This window comes from Populus nigra, chromosome 1 (assembly GCF_951802175.1).
Source record: "Populus nigra chromosome 1, ddPopNigr1.1, whole genome shotgun sequence".
Classification (NCBI taxonomy): Eukaryota; Viridiplantae; Streptophyta; class Magnoliopsida; order Malpighiales; family Salicaceae; genus Populus; species Populus nigra.
In genome coordinates, this window is record NC_084852.1 from 37,601,935 (window position 1) to 37,624,542 (window position 22,608).

General features: G+C 34.2%; 2 protein-coding genes and 1 pseudogene across 5 annotated transcripts; 2 read left to right on the plus strand and 1 right to left on the minus strand.

Moving 5' to 3' along the window:
- Positions 1 to 2,621: 2,621 nt before the first annotated feature.
- LOC133689696 (ras-related protein RABH1b-like) lies at positions 2,622 to 6,290 on the minus strand (annotated as a pseudogene).
- Positions 6,291 to 8,770: 2,480 nt separating this feature from the next.
- On the plus strand, positions 8,771 to 12,995 carry LOC133685271 (nuclear intron maturase 2, mitochondrial-like). 3 transcript variants are annotated; one of them, XR_009838735.1, is made up of 3 exons: positions 8,771 to 11,364; positions 11,537 to 12,170; positions 12,271 to 12,995. XR_009838735.1 is itself a non-coding variant. In XM_062106891.1 (2 exons), exon 1 carries the CDS (start codon positions 9,156 to 9,158, stop codon positions 11,361 to 11,363), a length of 2,208 nt encoding a protein of 735 aa, XP_061962875.1. In that variant the 5' UTR covers positions 8,771 to 9,155; the 3' UTR covers position 11,364; positions 12,271 to 12,995. The 3 variants fall into 3 exon arrangements, 2 of the variants coding, with proteins under 2 accessions (XP_061962875.1, XP_061962874.1); XM_062106891.1 differs by lacking the exon at positions 11,537 to 12,170; XM_062106890.1 differs by lacking the exon at positions 12,271 to 12,995 and having other exon boundaries at positions 8,771 to 8,950; positions 9,090 to 11,552.
- Positions 12,996 to 18,733: 5,738 nt separating this feature from the next.
- On the plus strand, positions 18,734 to 22,062 carry LOC133674315 (probable LRR receptor-like serine/threonine-protein kinase At1g14390). 2 transcript variants are annotated; one of them, XM_062095369.1, is made up of 7 exons: positions 18,734 to 20,392; positions 20,496 to 20,629; positions 20,736 to 20,979; positions 21,069 to 21,262; positions 21,360 to 21,409; positions 21,502 to 21,610; positions 21,729 to 22,062. In XM_062095369.1, exons 1-7 carry the CDS (start codon positions 19,138 to 19,140, stop codon positions 21,975 to 21,977), a joined length of 2,235 nt encoding a protein of 744 aa, XP_061951353.1. In that variant the 5' UTR covers positions 18,734 to 19,137; the 3' UTR covers positions 21,978 to 22,062. The 2 variants fall into 2 exon arrangements, with proteins under 2 accessions (XP_061951353.1, XP_061951345.1); XM_062095361.1 differs by having other exon boundaries at positions 18,736 to 20,392; positions 21,499 to 21,610.
- Positions 22,063 to 22,608: the final 546 nt, after the last annotated feature.

A 22,608-nucleotide genomic window follows, 5' to 3' on the forward strand; every position in this document is an offset into this window, starting at 1 on the left:
TTAAAAGAGGTCCTTTTCTAGTTCCGAGTCCAAAGCGGCGCGTTTCATAGTTTCTGGATAACGCTGTCTGATGAATTGTTTAAGACTATTATTGTATTGTTTTTTTATTTTAAAAAACAATACTATAATGCCTAAATAATATTTTCAAAAATTAAAAATATACAAAACAATTTAAAAAATTTTATTTAAAAATACTAAAATAAGAAAGATAAAAAATCATAGAAGAAGGATATTAATTTAAACATAAATTAAAAAATTATTAAAAAAACGTATCATAATCTTTAAAAAATAAGAGAAAATTAATATTAAATAATAAAATCAGAAAAGAGAATGGGCTAAAAAAGAAGATATTGACCCATTTTAATTTCTTAAACTTGTGACCCGAGTCATTAGACTAGAAAAACCATAAATAAAAAAATCACAAATAAAAAAATCACAAAACTCAATTCACAGTAAAGCAAACGCTAAAGGATGAAGTCGGGAAAAAAATAAATTACACAAAAATATTTAAAATAAAAAATTGTGATTAAAAAAATGATGGTGAAAATAAAAATAAAAAATAAATTAGAGGGAAATAATTTTTTTATTAGAGTGTTAAATTGAAAAGAAAAACTACTTTAACAAAAGAAAAAAAAATAAAAGAATGAGGACTAAATTGAAAAAAATAATACACCATAAACTTTGATTGAATGATAAAATTGAAAACCAATAAAACTTTAACAAAAGAGCTAGTAAAAAAAATTACAATTCAAAAGAAAAGAAGACTGAATTGGAGAAAAAAAGATATAACAAATTATAATTAAATGATTAAATTGAAAATAAACAAAATTTTTATAAAAGTTTCATGAAAAAAATAGAAATCAAAATAATAAAGACTAAAATGGAAACACCAAAAATAAAGAGGACCAACATGTACTTTTAGGAGGAGGATAAAGAAAAGAAGAAGAAAAAAGGTCACCGACGACAAACTACCCATTTGTCACTGATAAATGCCGCACTAAAAGCAAGAAAACACAATGATGCTTCCAACAACATAGTAAGAAAACAATTGTAGCTATCAGGAATTGCCCACACACTAGAGTGTGGATAGCACGCACCAACAACTTTTTGGATTAAAAAACTATAGATCAATGTTAAAAGATCAAAACACCTTCAAAATATATGAAATTGAAAAAAAAAACTTTGTGAAAAGATTAAGATATTTGTGGGTCAATGACTTAATTCTTTTTGATTCAAAGGGAAAAAAATATTTTTTAATTATTTTTTAAAAATGAAAAGATAGAAATAACTTTGGCTAATTTTTTTTTTAAATTTAGAAAGTAAATTAGTCATTTTAATGTTCAATAGGTGAAAAAACATGTATACCCGTGAACAATTATTTAATGATTAATAAGTTATTGGAAAAGACTAAATTACCCCAAATCCATTACCCCAAATCCAAGGCATTCATTTTTTTTTTATTTCAAAGGTAAAATTATAATTTGATTGTTAGAGTGAATAGTAATCTGTGTGAATATACAGTAATTTCACGTGATTTATAGTTTTTTTTGTTAATGTTAATGTTTTTATCAGCACAAAGGAATAACGTACTGTGTCTCAATCAGAAGCTTAACACCATTTACTTGTATAAACAAAATAAACCGACTAAAGTAAGGTAGAGATCAAAATGTAGCACGTTTTCTCTTCCTCTTCTTAGTAACTCCTCCTATTGATAAATATCATTTCAACCCTAGATGCTTCCACTAGAGATATAATAAACCGAACCTGCAAAAAATGCACAGAGGATTCCATGACTTTAGTTTAAGTTTTCTCCAAACAGTTCCATAAAACGCAAACACCACCATTTCACCCGTCATCTACCTGTCGAGCACTAGAACTTTTGAGTTTTGACCTCCTTGTCTTGGCTTGCAGATTGTTTAGAACTATATACTTTAGTTTTCAACGATCACCAACCACTTGGTGATGATCTCTTTTCACAATGACAAAACATCACCCATCGATATCTATCAAAACAAAATTTTCGACTCCTTGCTTTGATTATAGGCAGCTCGATCGAGCTAACAATTATCCTCAAACTTGCCAGCTTTTAGCGACCTAGCCTTTCCTTACTCATGGTCATTTGAGTGATTCTATCAGGATGACAAAATTATGCTGTACTGTTATCTTTGCAGCAGTTTTACATGCTCCAACAGCAATACAACTATACCCACGAATGATCTTAATGGCCACAAACATGTCGCCTATGGCCAGTTTAAAGTGGCAAAAGGTGATGGCACTTTGAAATCGTACTTATGTTAAAGGTCCTGAAGAATTGGGCCTATTGTATAGCGGCCGAATCTTCTTTTAAAAGTTTAAACATTAGCTTGGTCCTATAGTGCAAGGCCAGGTTCGTTCCTGACAACTTCAATAACGATCATAATTTTAACCTGGTCAAAGAGCATACAAAATTAAAATCATAATTGAGACTTATGGAAGAGGGGAGTGCCGTTGATATCTGTCACAGACCCATCAAGCCATTAAGTTATTGAACTCAGAGGAGGAAGAAATCATAACTACAATATGCATGTGTTGCATGGAGAATATTATTAGGTCGTTTGACATTACAAAGAAAGAAAAGTGTATTAAAAACTGTAATTCTACTGCATATCCCATAACCTATGACCCTATAACCAACCTAAGAAATACAAGAAAATCCCAACCACAAATCTTTCTAGTCCTAGTTCTCAACCACTCAAGTTTTACCAAAGAGTTCCCCGGGCACAGAGGAAATGCTTCCCAAATAGAATGGCAAATAGAAAAGGAAAAGGACAGAAATAAGTCGTCAGTCATTTACATATTAGTGAAATATTGTTCCAATAGGGACAATCGTACCAATGGTTAAGAGTTTTAAAGTATCAACAAGCACACCCCTCTGCCTGAGGCTGTGTCTGGGATGAAGCTCCACCGGAAGACTTTAGGTTCACATCAACTATGTCCTCTTGCTTTGTTGAAGAAAGTACCTTCATTCCTGATAAGGCTGCAGCGATTTTTCAAAACAATGGCTGCACAAAATTTCATCGATGAAGTAAGAGACAAAATACCAAAAGTAAATAAATATGTAAACTAATATGTGCTGAATAAAAAAACAACAGTCACGTCAAAGGACACTAAAGGCATTGATCCAATTTGGAAGGGGGCCGAGGAAGGGAGGTGAGGGCTGTGGAGTACGGATGTAGCTCAAATATGCATTAAATGTATATTATTGGGCAACAATGCACACCTTTAAGAAATGGCTAACTGAAAGATGGAAAACCCATCCATCAGATTTCCTTCCTTCTTTTTGATATCCCAGACATGTAAGGATCCCTACCATTAGATAAGGTTGACATCAGGACTATGTCCGGTTGAGACTCAGAATAGAGGGAAAAAATTATTTAAATATGTAATTAGAATCAACGAACACGATCTTGTAACTTAAGCAAATCCAAAGCCAGGTTTGGAGAATAGTTCTTTTATTCAAAAGAGAATAATTAATTGGCCAACAAAATAATTTCTATGCAAGCCTACTTTCTAATAGGTTCACTAAAGTAAAACAAGGCAGAGAAGAGATATAGAACCCTTTGCAAAACTTTATAAGGAATTAAAAAAGTCATGATCACAAAGATAATGGGGGAAAAAAATATCATGCTCTTAGTTTACCCTTAATAGATTGAAAAGGAAAAGGCATGCGACGGACCTGCATCTGATTTTTCATTTGGCTCCAAACTTTCTTTCTTTTTTCTTTCTTTTTACACTTTTTTTGGAGAGCATTGGTCATTAACTCGTAGAAGATATTAGACAAAGTGATTATGTTCATTTTAGACTCATGAAAAACTCAACATCACTAGGAGGTAATATAGAGGGAGAGTATGAGCTAGAGAACAAACCTTGATATTAAAACCGGCTTTTGCACTAGTTTTGATAAACATGATATTAAGGTCACAAGCTTTAGCTTCTCCTTTTTCTATAGAAACTTGCCTGCCAAATCAATCACAGAAAAAAATGTTAGTGGACATGAGGCAAGAAAAATTAAAGTCTTAATTAATCAAACTGCAGAAAAGGAAAACATCAAATAATTCAGATCTGTCAGCATTTGTTCTGACCATAAATTTAGAAGCTAAAATGAGTGGCTAAGATCAAACAGATCATGACGGACCAGTAGAAAGTAATTTCAGAAACAATGCTTTTACTTGTGTGTGTGAGAGATTGTGACCCAGAGTAGATAGAAAGCATCATAAACAAGCCATACTGATCACGACAATACTTAACAGTATAGTGAGTAGTGCCATTAAACATTCACCTCTTCTCCATAAGGTCAGTTTTGTTCCCAACAAGGACACTGATGACATCGCTACCTCTCTCAGTGCGAACCTCTTCAATCCATTTTGAAGTTTCCAGGAAAGATTGCCGACCTAAAACATGGGCTATCGAGTTAGGAAACATCAATGCATTATTCCTAACAAATAGTTTGGAAGTTAGTTTAATGTGTATAAGAGGGGGGGAAAGCCATTGAGACTGAATTATAATACAAGCAAATAACCAAACAAGTTTATGACTATACAAAACCAACATGCTAATTAGGGAATTAGCAACGAGACATGTGAATTTACTTGATCTCTTGAAGTACAAATTTATTTAAGATGGATAGATGAGTAAGGAAACAATCAAGATGATGATATTGCTTTAAAAACTGCATACTTGCAACATCAAATACAATGACATCAACTGAGGAATCTCTAATGTAACTTGGAATGAGACTTCTGAATCTTTCCTGTCCAGCTGTATCCCTGCAAGCATAGAGATTAGTAGAGAGTCAACCATCCACAAAGGAAAATTTGTTATGAGAAATAGTAAACCACACAAACATAACAAAAATCAGGATAAATAATACATGCACGTGTTTACATAACTATATATACAAAAAAGTAGGTACGTGTGCATATATCGAGTGGCTCATGCACAAATATTACAATCATATTAATGAAAACAGTGACAATAATATGGACCCTGACATCTACCAATGTGTACATCTCCATTTCTAGCACTTTTAAGAATACCTATCCTTCACAAGGCAGTGCTGTGTCAACACTTGAATTATCTTCCTTCAATGAATTGCCATTCATTCTACTCAATACAAAGCTTATGCCATAATAAAATTTATGCATGTATTCAAATGCAAAATTGATCCTTGATGACTACAACATTATTTTTTGTCTGTTTCACGTCATATAAGTTCCATTGCCTCGGAGCGTAATATTGCATTGTCACATATATCATGGTACTGGTATCTATATGCAAATAACCATTCATTATTAATCCTTTGCATGGTGAACTGGATAGATACATCCACGCTAGTGAATTAAGAGTTCAGTGCAGGATTCATGTCCAAGGATTATGCATACTGTATTTCTCAGAACAAGAACAAAATTGCACTTTGTTAGGGTGATGGATCTAACCATAACTGCAAACAAATAGTTCTGTCTTTAAGATACATGGTTTTTGATAGAAAATCAATGCCAATGGTAGCTTGTTCATCAGTTCAAGATACATATAAGTTAGATCAGCAGCACAGACTAAATACTTTTAAAATCATGAAGAAACAAACTATAGGTAACTACAACATCGGCCACCTCATCTGACTGACTTCCAAGAAAAAGAAAAACGAGGCAAGAATTAAAAAAATTATACATCAACAAGAACAAAGCATAATTATGATTTTCTAACGACAAAACACCACATTCTATATAAAAAAAAGAACCCCGAAAATAATCAAAATTCCTTGACTGTAAAAAGAAAGATCTCACAAAAAATTATCATGTTCATTTATATGATAGTGTGATCTTTCAAAGAATAAGTAACTTCAAAACCCAAACAAAGGGTATGTCAAAACAACAATACAAATCAACGCACAACAAAATAAACAGATTTAGAACAAGATGAATCTGAGTCCGAGGCAAAACAAATAATAATGATCTAGGTTTTACTTGGTAGGTGTTATCGAATTTATCATACATGAAGATTATGCTGGTTTTACCGACTGATTGGTTTCCTAAGAAGACCAGATTGTACTTCGCAAGAGCTGAGACTGGTGCCATTTTTTCTATTATTTTTTTAGAGATCTGTAAAATGGTCGATTAACCAAATCGGAGAGAAATGGAGATTTATAGGTGTAAGTATTTTCTTTTAAATTATATAATGTTTGTGCTTGGTGATTGAGCTGTGCAAATAGCTGAGAAATTCTTATGAAGAGAAGACTGATTATCGGTATTTGACGTCTTGTTAACGGGTCAAGTTGAAGTTTTGATCGTTTCGGCTCTTATGGGGTCTTAAAAATGTATTTATTAAACTTGGTAACATTACAATGACTTGCTGATAAGATGCCTTACCTGTATCAGGTTTTATTTCAAATCATTTTGGATATTAAAATAACTGAATCCGAGTGATTTATTTGGTAAGTTATTTCATGATTTAGTTAGCCCGATTAAACCTTTGTAAGCCTAGAGTGGTTATTATTAAGGATTTTTTTTATTTTTGTCTAAAATAATATTGTTTTAGGATTGATCCAATTTGACCACATGACAACCTTATCTAGGCCCAAGCTTTAAGTGCCAAGTCTAAACTAGATCTGATAACAATTAAAATAAAATTAGGTGCGGTGATAAATTCATTTATACTTAGACACATTTCAATGTGGACGAGAACAATAAATTTATGCATTTATCCCTTTTGAAAAAACAATTAACCTAGTTATTGGAAGCGATAATGTAATTTCTCAAGGACCAAATTAAACCAATTAGGCATTGCTATATTAATTAAGCATAACAATGTTTTATATTTATTATTTGAACAATGTAATAACTAAAATATCCTTAAAATCAAAATAAATCTAACTTAAGTTAAGGGTTTATTCATCCTTTTGTTTTATTACCCTTATAATCATGATCTTGTAAACTTGGAATTAAGGTTTGATTCATTTTTTTCTCATGGATTTCTCGTGACAATCAAGTCAAGTTAGAGATAATTTTGTATTTTATAAGATTAAAAATATTTTAAAAAAAGTTATCGATGAGTGTGATGGCTTAAGGTGGAGGAAATTGGCCTTCTGCAGTGGTGTTATAAAGCTCATGGCGACCCTTTCTCCAAGGAGATGACCCACGATGGTTTGTATGACGGTTTGGTTCTGACAACCTTTTTTTTCTTTTCTTTTCTCTCTTCTCCATGATAAACAAGCTGCCCAATTAGAAAACCTTTGACTTTACTTTATTACCCTTGGAATCATGATTTGTTAAACTTGGAACTAATGGTCAATTCATCTTTTTTCTCATGATTTTTTTAGTGATAATCTGGTTAAGTTGGAGATAATTTTGTATTTTATAATGTTAGAAAATAGCGTACTCATCAACCATTAGAGGTTATTATCTCAAATAATTGTCCCTAAACTAGATCAATGGCACACCATTCTCTTCATGCAAGTTGGTGTGTTTCAAGGGTATCAAAACATTTATGAAACTTTAGATAAGGTTAATCAATTCATTCACTCCATACATTCCTTCTTCTTTTTTCTCTAGCATTTTCACCTATAATCTTTTTTAATTATTCCACATAAAACACACATTCTTTATGACCTAATTCCATGTATATCTCCTTCCAACTACCTTTAATCCTTTAATATAAATCCTTTTGACGTTTACGATGGTAATTTTTCATGATTGTTTTTGGGTAAAATCTCCTTTCTTTATCTCCCTATGGTGGCTGGCCAACTTGGCTTTTTTTGGAAGCCAAGTTTGTATTTATATGTGCCATATTTTTTTTATTTACACTTTGACCCCTATTGTTTCTTGTATTTTTATTTTATCTCATTAGATACTTTTTGTCTAATAACTTAATGCTACATTATCTCTTTATTTCATTCAATTTCACCCATCTTCTTTTAAACTTGATTTTTCTTTGATTTTAATCATTCATAATCTGATTGAATTTTTAAAAACTTTTTACCAAAGGAGATTTTCAATCAGGTTTACGTTAATATTATCCTATTTTTCTTATTTATATTCCATCTTATCATTTTATGTTTGGACCAAATTTTTTATATTTTACTAGCCTGAAAAATTCTAACTAGGAGTTCACACACTCTCCCCTATTTTTAACAGCTATCTTTAACTTAAAGTTAAGAGATTGAGATATAAAATAAATGAAGTTTTGTAATGAAAAGTGAAACCTAAAAAAGAAGGGATGAAAAAGGAGAATCTTAAAATCATAGGGACCAAACTATAATTTTCTATGCCAAAGTGATAGAAGGGCTGTTTTTTTTTTTTTTGGCTATGTCAATATTAATCCATGTTGTTTCAATTTTTTAAAATCAATAAATCAAATCCTATTTTACAAAAGTAAGGGGCTATCCAACGTCGTTGCATTTTTTACACCGCGAATATAACATTACACGCGAATTGAAAAAAGTCATGTGCGTTAAAATCATGCAAAAATAATATAAAGTCATGAAAATTGAAATTGAAATTTGTAATGTAACGTAATTGTAATAATTATTCACTTTTTTTTTAACTGTTATGGTATTCCTAGCCAGTTTATTAGCATGAAAATGAAGTTTCTTCCTGATGGGCTCAGCCTGAGAGTGTAATTACCCCAATGGGCTCAGCATATGATGGGTCGATCAGTTATAGTTACTCTTTCACGCTGATCCAACCAACTCTGAAGGACGTGTGCGAAGCCCTTAAACCAAAATGGAAGCAGAAAGTTTCCACTTTTCAGGGTTTTAGCCAGGGTTTGGGTTCACTTCTCAAATTCTCCCTTCACTTTCTCCTCTGCCTTAAACACCCAGACCCAGTTCCGTAAAACAAATCGAGTTGCTTCATCTCATGATCAAGGCGTATCCAAGCTTTACATCATAACAAGGGATTGGTTGCTTCAATTTTCTGTAAGAACTCAAAACTCGATAGTTTTTTAACTCTTTTTTCTCACTTTCTGATAATTTAGCTTTGAGTAGCATAGCCAGACAGCTCCTTTTGGATTCGGTTTTACTCATTTTCTCTCATATTTTTCGTTCACCTTTGTAGTATTAATGCTGATTATAAACCCAGAAATCACATAAAAAGGGTGGTTCTTGATTTCACCCTCTCCAAATGCATCGTCGTCTTGCAATATTCACCCACAAGATTTTCATTAATACCAAACCTATCCCAACCACAACAGCCACCGGCACTACCTTTTTGTACACTCAATCCAATCCCTTAAACCCCAGGACTAATGGGTTGGCTTTCTTTCGTTTACTATCATTCACTCCGGTGCACAGGCGTGCACCGGACCCTGATGACCCATCCAACCTGATGAAGGAAGATGGTGTCTCAGTTTGCTCTCAAATGTGGATAGAGAATTTTCGAGAACCGGATAGAATTTTGAGCAATTTGACAGCTTATCTTCGCCGGTTTGAATTGTGGGTATTGGCTTATCAGAAAGTGTGTGCTGATGACATGGGAGCTTATATGCCCCGCAGTGCTATACAAAGGTCCGCATTGGAGGACTTGTTAGCACTTAAAAATGCGGTTCTTGATAATAGGTTTAAGTGGGGTGCCAGGTTGGATTTTTTTATAAAGTCCCCGAAGGATAAGACTGAATATCAGTCTTTGTCGAAGAGGAAGATTAAGGCAATTTTGACAACTACACAACCGGCGGCATTTCAGGATAAGATAGTTCAGGAGGTGTTGTTTATGATTTTGGAGCCGATATATGAAGCACGGTTTTCTCAAAAGTCATTTGCTTTTAGACCTGGTAGAAATGCACATACGGTGTTGAAGGTGATTAGGAGGAATTTTGCAGGGTATTTGTGGTATATGCGAGGGGATTTGAGCACAGTTTTGGATGGAATGAAAGTGGGGTTAGTGATAAGTGCTTTGATGAGGGATGTGAGGGATAAGAAAGTGATTGATTTGATAAAGACAGCATTGACTACTCCTGTGATCACTAGTCGTGTGGAAGAGCCAAAAAAGAAGACGAAGAGGAAGTATCAGAAAAAGAGGGTTTTGGCAGAGGATGAGCCGAAGCCAGATCCATATTGGCTAGACACTTTTTTTGGGTTTGCACCTGAGGAGGCAGAGAAGGTTCCTTCATGGGGGCACTGTGGGATTCTCAGTCCTCTTTTGGCTAATATCTGCTTAGATGAATTGGACCGTTGGATGGAGGGTAAGATTAAGGAGTTCTATCGTCCTTCAAAGAGTGATGTCATATGGAATAGTCCAGAAGGGGAAGCAGAACAGGGGAATACATCTTGGCCAGAATTTGTGCCAACAAGTGGCCCAGACAAAACTAGGAAGATGGATTATGTTAGACATGGGGGTCACATTTTGATTGGTATGCGAGGACCTAGAGCAGATGCAGCTACATTGAGGAAGCAATTGATTGAGTTTGTTGATCAGAAATACATGCTTAAGCTTGACAATGAGAGCCTCCCGATCGAGCACATAACTAAAGGTATAATGTTTCTTGATCATGTGTTGTGCCGAAGAGTTGTGTATCCAACTCTACGGTACACTGCCACTGGTGGGAAGATCATTAGTGAAAAAGGTGTGGGCACCCTTTTGTCAGTGACAGCGAGCTTGAAACAATGCATTAAGCAATTTAGGAAGTTGAACTTTCTGAAAGGGGACAGAGATCCAGACCCACAGCCTTGTTTCAGGATGTTCCATGCTACTCAAGCTCACACCAATGCACAAATGAACAAATTTTTGTCAACAATGGTTGAGTGGTATAGATATGCTGACAATCGGAAGAAAATTGTGAACTTCTGTTCTTACATTATAAGGGGTTCACTTGCAAAGCTTTATGCTGCAAAATACAAGTTGCGGTCACGTGCAAAGGTGTATAAGATTGGTTCTCGGAATTTGAGTCGTCCTTTGAAGGAGAAGAAAGGGTCTTCACCTGATTATCACAATTTACTAAGAATGGGCCTCGCGGAGTCAATTGATGGGCTTCAGTATACCAGGATGTCTCATGTACCCGAGACTGATTACACCCCATTTCCAAGTAATTGGATACCTGATCATGAGAAGGCATTGCTTGAATATATAAGGCTTGATGATCCAAAAACTCTTGAGGATCAACGATTTACCATGAGAGAGCAAGGTCTGGTTTCACCGCAGGACTACATTTCGATGCTTGTTTGGAACTACAAGCGAAACGCTATTTCGATGGATCAGCTTTCCCTCATAAAAAGTGGTGGAAATAAGGCAGAAAGAGAGCAACGGTTGCTCTTGGGCTCTGATCGTGATAGTTATGATCAGAGAAGCAAAGAAGAGGAAGAGCATGAAGAAGAGTTTGATGTGGCAGAAATATAAGGTAATTGTTGTATTATTCTGTGCTTGTCAGGCAATATTTTCTGTAATTGGACTGTTACATTTAGAGGAAGCAAAGTGGGATGGTTTCTTCTGCAATGCGCTCAATCGCTTATGATAAGAAAATATGAACTTCTTGTATAAATTTAAATAAACTTGGCCAATTTAAATTGCAGAATACACCATTGAGTTCGCGCTGGCTGCTATTTCATTGATGTTGGTTTTGCATTTTGCTTTGGGCCTATCTGTTTGCTTTGTTGTGGATCATTAAGATGAGGTTGGGAGATCTTTGAATGACTAAGCAGGAGCCCATTTTGCACATATTATCTATACCGCATTCCTTATTGCAGAGTTGTCGGGAAAATTCCTTTACAACTGTTTTTTTGGTATGTGCGTGTCATTCAAGGGTTCCTTTTGAATGGTAGGTTATGCCAATGGCTTCAATCCTACTTAGCTTTCTTTGCCTTTCTTCTATGCTTTTGTTTTCCACTACTTGCTTCCTTATTCATTCTCCTTTTTGCTTCTATGCCTTCACCCCTCCAAGATTTGTGTGTTTTGTCCTATTAACGGCTGACCAATTTCATGGGGGATATGTTGAAGTTTGGCCCACAAGTTCTAATATCTTAGAATTGTATATTGAATTTCACTATTTCAGTTGCTCTTCTTGTTTATCATGCACATATGGTCCTATTTTTAATCTGTGCAAATGTTGAGACCCACATAATTTGGTGACTTCATAAAAGCCCTCATTGGGTTCAAGATCCTGCAACACCATGGCCAATAGTTACATGCCTCCAAGGATGACCGTGGGTGAGAATTTATAATTTTTTTTTGTTATAAATTTAGGATTCTAAATTCTGACATTAAATGTAAGTTATCTGGTTCTGATTCTGATCTTGTATTAACTCAGGGGGCTGTGGTGTTGCATTTGGGAATTTCCTAGAGATAGGACCGCAATTACTTGGGATAACTCTTTGATGATGCTCGGTTGAGTTTTCATCTGTCGAGTCTTCACCTGAGTGCCACAATTTGTTAGAAATGGTCCTCGTGGAGTAAATTGACAGGCTTCAGTATACCAGGATGTCTCTTGTGCCCAAGACTGATTGCACCTTATCTCCATGTAATTGGATACCTGATCAGGAGAAGGCATCGCATTAATATATAAGATTGATGATCCAAAAACTCTGGAGGATTAACGATGTTGCCTCTGTTGCATTGGAGAACACGGGCTGATTTCACCTCAATTAATTCTACATTGTGATGCTGGTTTGAAATTCTGATGGACCAGCTTTTCCTCTTTAAAATGCAATCCTGACGGATCAGCTTTTAAGTGGTGGTAATAACGAAGAAAAGAGCACCAGTTTCTGTTGGGCTGTGGTCATGATATTAGAAAATCGAAGTAGCAGAGGAAGCAAAGAAGGGTCTCCCGTTGCAGAAATGTAAGGTAACTTCTGATTTTTCTGTGGTTACCAGGTAAAATTTTCTGTAATCGGGTTCATACTGTTTAGAGATAGCAAAGTAGAATGGCTTTTCCTCCATGGAACAAAGCTAAATCAGCTACGATTAATGAATATGAAGATTCTTGTATAAATATATTTAATCAACTTCAAAGTTAGAATAGTCCTTTGAGTTGTATCTAGCCGTTTCCACTGACTGCATCTTGTTGACGTGTTCGAGAGATCTTTGGATGATTCTATGCAAGATCTAATCCTGAACTTGTTATCCATCCCGCACTTGATGTTTCAGGCTGTCGAGCTAGGCATGCTAATGGCTTCAATCCTTGTTTGCAGTCGGTTTTTGCCCTTCTTCTATTGTTTTTTTCGTCACTGCCTGCTTCCTTGTTTACTCTCCCTTTTCTCTGTAAGCCTTCAACGCCCTCACACCCCATCTCTATCTCTCTCTCTCTCTCAATTTGTATGCTTCTTTATTATGGTTTTGACCAATTTCATTTTTGTATTTCTTGAGTCCAGTTGAGCTTAATACAAGCACGCAACGAGGGCTGTCTTAAAAGTAGAGCAGGATAAAAGAAAACATATGTTCTTATAAATACCAGTTTGTTCTGAACACCAAGATTCTAATTAATTCCAGTAAAAATAAGATATCACAAGTAAATTACACCCTTTTTTGTTGCAAATATTAAGAATATATTGTAAGTAATTTAATTAAATTACAATGTGGGTTGTATTTGAAATTGAAAACTGAATTTTATTCCCATTCAAGTGATCAACTGACCATGACTCTCAAGAAATCACTCATATGTGACTTATGTCGATAAGGATATCTCGATGAATTGATAGGAAAACAGGGGGAATGTTAGAAAAAAGATTTACCATCTAGTTTTTATAGAAACTAAAAAATTCTAATTGATTTTTAGAGGTTTAAGGTAAGAGATTGATAAAATAATAGAGAAGATATTAATCATATCCTATACATTGAAAGATTTAAAACAATAATAGTTATAAATAAAGGTTAAAAGAATAATTACTTGATTTTTTATTTTTTTTATTTTTTGCATAAAATCAAATGTTATCATCTAGGAGATGACTTCGAGCAGAATAATAATTTATTGGTAAGCTGAAGAAATGGATCGAAAATATATTGTCGGGGCACCCTTAGGTCTAGATTAAAAAAAAGAAATATATTTTAAAAATAAAGTCTGTCTTCAATTTTTTTTCAAAAGGATAAGACTTTTCAAAGATGTAATGATTCTTGAGCTTATTTCTTGAGAAAAAAATTATTGATTTTTTTTAGAGTATGGTTGTGGTTATTTTTTAAAGTATTTTTTATTAAAAAAATATATTAAAATAATATTTTTTTATTTTTAAAAAATTATTTTTGATATTAACTTATTAAAATGATCTAAAAATACTAAAAAAATATTAATTTAAAATAAAAAATAAAAAAAAATTAAATTCCTTTTAAAATATAAAAACAAATAAGATAACTCCGTTGTGATCTCAAAAATTGGTTGTCATAATATTGTTTTAAAAAAAAACGTTCGGAAACAACACGCATCATTGTAGGCCGCCACCACCTCGAAGATGCACACGAGATTATTGTATATACACCCAAAACAATCACACAAAGAAAAGCGAAAATTACGTTTTATATGAAAATAATTCTAATATTTATTTAATAAAATAAAAGGGAAATAATTGAGAATCTTTATCTTGCACAAAATTTCACAACGAACAAACATACACTTCCACTCATAAAATCTCAATACTGGGCCAAACAATTACACATTGAATAATCTCGCTGTCACCTGTTCTCCCAACCTCATTATGAGATATTGATCCCAACGTTATCAAATCTAAAAATTAAATCTTCAGCGGTTTCGTATCCATAGAGTTGCTAAGCACTGGGTTGGATCCCAATATTTCAAATATCCATGTAAACAATAATAAAGATAAAGGGGTAATAACTATTTTACCCTTGTCGGCGTGTGCGTCTCAAGCGCTGGCATGTCTGGTCGTGCTGGAGAACGCCGATGCGTATCTCATGCGCCGACGCTGAACCTGCAAAAAAAAAAGAGAGGCTGAAAACGATTTGATTTTAGGGTGGAAAAGGCTGTAATTTATGGTTTATTTTGAGGGCTACTGGTTTAATTGTTTGTGCTAGTGTGGCTGTTGGTGTTGTCTCGGGTTAACTGGTTTAGTGGCGTGGTTGAGTGGATATCAACTTAGCGGTTGTGAGTGGCTCGAGCCAGTTGTCGTTTCCTACTGTTGCCGGTTGGTGTTTTGTTTGATTCAGGCTATGTTGGCGGCTGCTATCTTGGTGGTTTAAGGTTGTGGTTGAGTGGTTTAATGGCTGATTCTAATGAGTTGGAGGGTTAGGTTCACGACTATTGTAGCTGGTTTAGGTGCCAGTGTGGTGGCTTTTGATTCAGGTTGGCGGTGCAAAAACTGTTTGTGATTTTTTTTTTGTTTTTGTTTTTTTTGCATTGGTTTGATGTAGGGAAATGAGAATAAAAAAGGGTTATTTCAACTTGCTCAGACGCAACCTGTAGCTGACGCTCCTTGTACGTGAATTTTGGCTCTTCATAATCCATGAAAACGATGTACCAAAAACATTCCTAGTGGAAGACGCCGGTGGCATTTTGTATTCATTTTTGTCCAAATTTGAGACAAAGTCATCGGGAAAAGATGCTCATTGGCCAATTTGCAGGCTAAAAATGTTAATATTAGTTTGAATCAAGTGAGGAGCAGTTTAGAATAAACAGGGGAACCCGCACAGCAAACAAACTAGATCATTGCCTTTATGTAAAAAAATTATGTTGATGTGTTTTTTTGGCAAGGAAAAAAAATTAAAATTATATAAGAATTAATATGATGTGATCTGGTTAATTTATCAGATTTAAAGATAATTTGAACAATTAAAACAAATATAATTTGACTACAAAATCAAGATAATAATTTTTTTAAAAAAAAATATATTGAAAAGATAACATATTAAATTAATATAAATTAAGTTGTGCTAACTTATTAAATATGTTATCTAAGTCATGAGGCTCAAATAATTATATAAAAAACAAAAATAAACATCAAATTCAATTCTCATTTAATCAAATATTGAAAGATAAAATTAAAAACAAGATTCAATTAAAAAATAAACTATGTTAATTCAGGTTAACTTGCTAAACTTAAATTATGAAATTGAGATAAATTTATAGGAAACAAATTAAAATAAGTCATGAAGTTTAATATCTAATATTTATTATAGTATTTGAAATTCAATCAATTTTAATAATAATTAAAAAAAATATAAATAACTCTTTACTCTATAGAGCATGAATGTACGCAATAATATTTTCTAGCTAGCTAACTAAAATGGTTTTTTTTTAGCTATTTTAACTAAAAATTAACTAATAAACTTATCCAAATGAGTTGATTTTCCATCTTGTCTAGCTCTTCACCAAATGCCATCATAAACTTACTTTTACTATCTTTTCATTTTCTTTTACGTCACTTCTTGACTTGCATATTAAACCTTGCTTCTACAATGAGAATCTTCTTGATAGATTTTGTATTTTAAAAATATATATTTTTAAAAATAATATTTATATTTATATTTTTATAAAATTAATTTTTTTAAATTATTTTGATATGCTAATATTAAAAATAAATTTTTTAAAATAAAAAATTATTCTTTTAATATATTATCTAGAAAAAATACTTTAAAAAATAGTTATTATTATAATAGCGAACAAACAACTTAGTAGAAAAAATAAAAAAATCAAAGGCACTCCAAGTACATTCAACATACAAGTTTACCATTTACATTATTAAAATCTCTATTTTTCTCCTGCCCATTTATTATACATATAACTAAATCGTGTTGCGGAATTTACTGTTTCCCCACACACAAAACACTGTGGATTACAACAGTAATCCACAGTGATTTTTCTCCCTTTTTTTTTTTTGCTAACTTTCCCTTCTTTTTTTTCCTTTTTTTTTCTGTTTTTTTGTAAAATTATTTTTTTTCAACTTTCTTATTTTTCCTTTTTTTTCATTTATTTGTTTTTCCAAAATTATTTTTATTGATTTTACCTTTTAAATATTAACCTGGTTAAAATTTTAGCTTTGTAATTTTTTTTAAAAAAATACTGTGGATTACTGTGATGTTTTTTCACTTAGTTTTTCTATTTTATTTCTTTATTTTTCAAAATTATATTTGTTGATTTTTTTTAATATTGAGAAATAAAATATTTGTTGATTACTGTGATGTTTTTTTATATTTGTTGATTACCATTTACATTCTATGTTTTTTCAAACTAGAATGTTGTTTGTGAATTACAATTACAAGTCATTACAAATAAGGCTAAATCATGTGGGGAAGCACTGTAGCTTTCATCACAAAACACTGTGAATTGCTACAGTGTTTCCAACATGATTTTTTTTTGGTGTTTGTTTTGTTATTTTTTTTAATAAAATTGTTTCTATCGATTTTTTTTTAATATTGAGCTGATTAAGAATTTAACTTTGTAATTTTTCTTCTTTAAAACACTGTGAATTGTTGCAGTGTTTTCCCATGTGATTTTTTTATGATTTTTTCCAAAATTATCTTTGTTGATTTTTTTTTTAATATTGAGTTGGTTAAGAATTATAATTACAATAAAACTAAATCATATGAGGAAAGCGTTGTAGTTTTTCTCACAAAACACTGTAGATTGTTACAATATTTCTCTAAATGTTTTTTATTTTATTTTATTGGGAAAAGTGTTATAGTTTTCCTCACAAAACATTATCAATTGCTACACCGTTTTTTCTCATGGGTTTTTTTCTTTCCAAAATTATCTTTGTTGGGTTTTTTTTTAATATTAAGTTGGTAGAGAATTTAGTTTTGTAATTTTTTTTTCTTTTTATTAACTTAAAAGCTAAATCATGTGGCGAAAGCACTTTATCTTTCATCACAAAACACTGTAAATTGCAATAAATCATTTTGTTCAGTCTCTAAGTTTTGGATCGCCAACACAACTTTTTTTTCGTCATGAAATATTTGCTCCATCATATCTTTAATTTCTATTATTTATCTAGCGCTGGTTCACAATTATAACACTATTAAATACATTTATTTTATAAGCCCGCAACAGCGCGCGGACATGTCATCTCGTTACTATTAAAAGGCATCCTTTTCTCCGGATTCGAGGCACACCATGTGCATATCACATTACAATTCACTTTCATAATTATAAGAAAGAACAGATCCCACTATATCCAGCGCCCAGTAGTTACAAAGTCAAAAGACAAAAAAAGAAAAAAGAAAAAAAATTCCAGTCCTAGCCACCATATTGATTTTTAACCAATACCTTGACAGTTTGCTTGCTTTACGTTGCATATACACGAAATCATGTCACGGGCTATTTGTTTTATCTTAGAATACAATTAATTCGTAGGAGTGTTCTTTCGGACGATGATTTAGGAGGGCCTTAGTTCATCCCACGCGTGCAAGGCACATCTTACAACCACTCTGTCACGTGTCCGTGTAAGGAGCTGCGTGCCCCGAATTAGCTTAACTGCCTTGTCTTCTTCTCCCTTTGAATCCAGGTATGCTTTAACTGCTGTCATGTCCCAAAGCTTACGTGTCTGTACATAATTCCAGAAAGAGTGGCCAAATTCCAAAATAATATTTAATTTCTAAAAGAGGGTGGAAACGACAGCGTCCTCCGGTAAATTAAAAGGGAAGAATAGATTAGGTAGAACTAGCTATGCCGTTACATGACAAGTAGTTCATGATTAGGGACACCGTTGCTTCTGCTTTCCACTCAGATTCAAATTAAAACAAATCAAACAATAATTCTCACCGACACACCCTCTCTCGCCTGTCCACCCAATCCCAATGGTCATGTACGTAAATTTAAAACCATGAGATTTTAGTGTGCTACGTCGTTTGCATACATTCATTGCTGACACTGACATTTTGATTGTTGAGGTATTTTATTGTTTATTGATCATGCAAAAAAAAAAACAGAGAGAGAGTTGAGGTCTCCCGAAGGTCTCGTGGCATGGTGCGTGAGTGCAGGCTCTCGATATTCGCGGGTCTACGATAATAAACAATAAACGTGGCAAACTAAAATGGCTTGAATGGAATTCAGAGTCAGAGTGATGTGCGGTGTTGAGAGCTCGTTTGCAGGAGCAAATACAATAAAAAATGCTACTCTCGAAGCATGGGAGGATGAGTTTTTAAGCTAAGCTAGCAACGGATCCAGTACAGAAGTCATGGACTATCGAAGTTAAGGTTTCGGATTTCCACTTCAAATTTCCAAGAAACGGACAAAATGCGGATCTCCAGTTTCTCTTGCTCGTTCACAGCTCTATTCACTCTGATTGTCATGCAAGTCTCAATTTCGAGAGGACAATTAGCGCCAAGTGAAACAAGAATTCTTTTCCAGGTTCAGCAACTCCTTGAATATCCTCAGGTTCTTCAAGGATGGAATAACTGGACCAACTTTTGCTATCTCCCTCCCTCACCTTCTCTAAAAGTTGTTTGCTCAAATAGTCATGTAACTGAATTAACTGTCGTTGGAAACAAAAGCAGCTCCTCTGCATCTCCCAGCAGCCCAAAACAAAATACCTTGTCTGACAACTTCTCTATAGATGCTTTCTTCACCACCCTAACAAAGCTTTCAAATTTGAAGGTGTTGTCACTTGTGTCCTTGGGATTGTGGGGTCCCTTGCCTACCATGATCAACAGGTTTTGGTCTCTTCAAGCACTTAATGTCAGCTATAATTTCATTTATGGCCAGATTCCTCAAGATATTCTGTCGTTAAAGAATCTCACTAGTCTTGTTTTGGCTCACAATTTGCTGAACGGAACAGTCCCAGATCTCAGAAGCTTAGTCCTACTTCAAGAGCTAAATTTGGGTGGCAATCATCTTGGACCAACCTTTCCTTCGCTAGGTAACGATCTGGTTACCATCATCCTGAAGAACAACTCCTTGAGATCTGTTATTCCTTCAGAAATCAAGAAATTCAATCAGCTTCAGCAGTTGGATATCTCTTCCAACAAACTCATCGGACCAATCCCACCTGCTTTGTTCTCTCTTCCTTCACTTCTGTATCTTGATTTAGCCCAGAATCAATTAAGCGGGGCTCTTCCAACAAATATATCTTGCAGTGTTAAGCTTCAATTTGTGGACATCTCTCACAACATTTTGATTGGAAAATTACCTTCCTGCATTGCAACCAACACTTCAACTCGGACAGTCATCAGCTCATGGAATTGCTTGTCTGGCGGTAAAAATGCAAGTTACCAGCACCCTTACTCATTCTGCAATAAAGAAGCATTGGCTGTGAAGCCCCCAGCTAAAAGTAAGGAGCACAAGTCTTCCACTATCAAACTTGGAATAGTACTTGGTATTGTTGGAGGTGTTCTTGGGATCGCAGGTGTTCTTGGATTATTGATTTTTGTGATCATTAGAAGATCAAAAACAGCAGCAGCTGATGATCATGTATATAGCATATTTGATGGATCTGTTACCAGTAAAAGGTCTGTTGCCAGTAAAAAGTCTGTTCGCAGAGCCGTTGATTCAAGTAAGTCCGCCTAGCTACCATTTGATTTTCTCTCCTCTTTGCGTTTTCATGTGAAGTTAGTTTGTTGGATTTTCAAAATTACGCATGATATGAATTTTCACAGGGCGTGTGCCTCAGACGATGAGGTCGGCAGCGATAGGGCTTCCGCCTTATCGTGTCTTCACATTGGAGGAAATGGAAGATGCAACAAACAACTTTGATCCATTGAATTTTATAGGAGAAGGATCCCAGGGACAAGTAAGACTCAGAACTTTTCAATGGGCTCACATCATGTCATAGCTACTAGAGCTCATCAATAACAAAGCCCTTTGAACTAAATGCTATTCTGTACTGTAATCTACAGCTCTATAAAGGTTGGCTCATAGATGGTTCAGTAGTCATGGTGAAATGTGTGAAACTAAAGCAGAAGAATTTGCCTCAAAGCATGATTCAGCAGATTGAGGTACTGTCAAAGCTGAGGCATCTGCATTTGGTCAGCATTCTCGGACACACCATCGTCACATATCAGGATCATTCGAGCACAGCTGGCGCAGTATTTGTTGTCCTTGAACACGTCTCCAATGGATCTCTAAGAGATTACCTAGCTGGTAAAATAGCAAACATCACTTAATTTTTATTTTTTTTATCATTGCTGTCTTGCTGAAGCCTAAAGTAAGATTGATTCTTGATACGACAGATGAGAGAAAAAGGGAGATGCTGAGATGGCCACAAAGAATGGCGATTATCATTGGCGTTGCGAGGGGAATCCAGTTCTTGCACACTGGAGTTGCTCCTGGCATTTTTGGGAATAACGTAAAGATCGAGAATGTTTTGCTGGATGATACTCTTACTGCGAAACTCAGTGACTATAAGATTCCCCTGCCATCAAAGGTGGGGCAGAAGGATTGAGGTTTGAGATTCTTCATATTTGAAGCACTTTGGATTCACTCTTCTGAACTTTTTTTGCTTTGTTTTTTGAACTTTGCAGGTAGGCTCGGAGAGTCCTCTCAATGGACAAGATGCGTTCAATATCAACAGGCAAGTCTTCCTCCTGTTTTCATTTTTTCACTCCTTTATACTACTGAATAATCAAGGTCATCTTGCCTGAGTCCTCTTCCTACATGCAGTAGTGAAAATGCAGAAAAAGAAGATGTCTATCAACTAGGTGTCATTTTACTTCAAGTCATTACGGGTAAGCTTGTCACATCCAACCGTGCATTGGACGAGTTAAGGATACAGGTAAATACATGTTCAATATAAATCTGATAACATTATTTTGCAGCTGCCTTTATACGGTGCCGATCATGGGGTTATGACTGCTTAAATTTTTTCTTCTTTTTTTGGGTTCAATTTGCAGCTCGAAAAAGGCTTGGCAGAAGCGCCATCGAAGTTACACGCCTTGGTCGATCCATCCACACGGGGTACTTTTGCATATGAATCCCTAAAAACTGCAGCTGAAATGGCCATTAATTGCCTAAACAAAGAATCAAGAGCTCGGCCATCAATAGAAGATGTACTTTGGAATTTGCAGTATTCCATTCAAATTCAAGAAGGATGGACTAGTACCAGTGGAAACCTTGGCGGTCCACACTCCTCTTCTTATTAAATTTCTAGACTCGTTTCTCTGTAATTGACTATGTTTCTCTGTAATTGATTATAATAAGAAATCATACATGAATTTTTTTCCATCATTTGTTCTTTTTGCGCCCCCTTTTTTTTGGCAATTGTTTAACCTTTCCCCCCTATTAGAATATGAAAAGAAACTGTCAAAATCAATTCACGATACTGTAGATTTGAGATGTAATATTTAACACATAGTTAGAAAGGTGGATCTAGAAATCGGCTGACTTGGAAAAAATTCAGTTAAAAACCTGAATTAAACTACTAATCTGATAAATCAAGGCTTGACCCTATTAAAACCTGACTTTTTTTTTTCCAGTTACTTACCAGTAAATTAAAATTACTATCATATCATCCACGTATACGATCAGAGCTGTGACTTCTCATTTTTTTTTGTTTTCAAGAATAACGTATGGTCTAAGTTGCTTTGCTTGTATCAAGTGGATTTCATGAAATTAGTGAACTTCCCAAACCATGCTCTCGGAGATTGCTTTAACCCGTATATGAATTTCTTTAACCTGCATACCTTTGTGCTTCCTTTGATTTTCATAATACATCCAGTAGGTAATTCCATATATACTTCTTCTTGGAAATCCCCATGCAAAAATGTGTTTTTT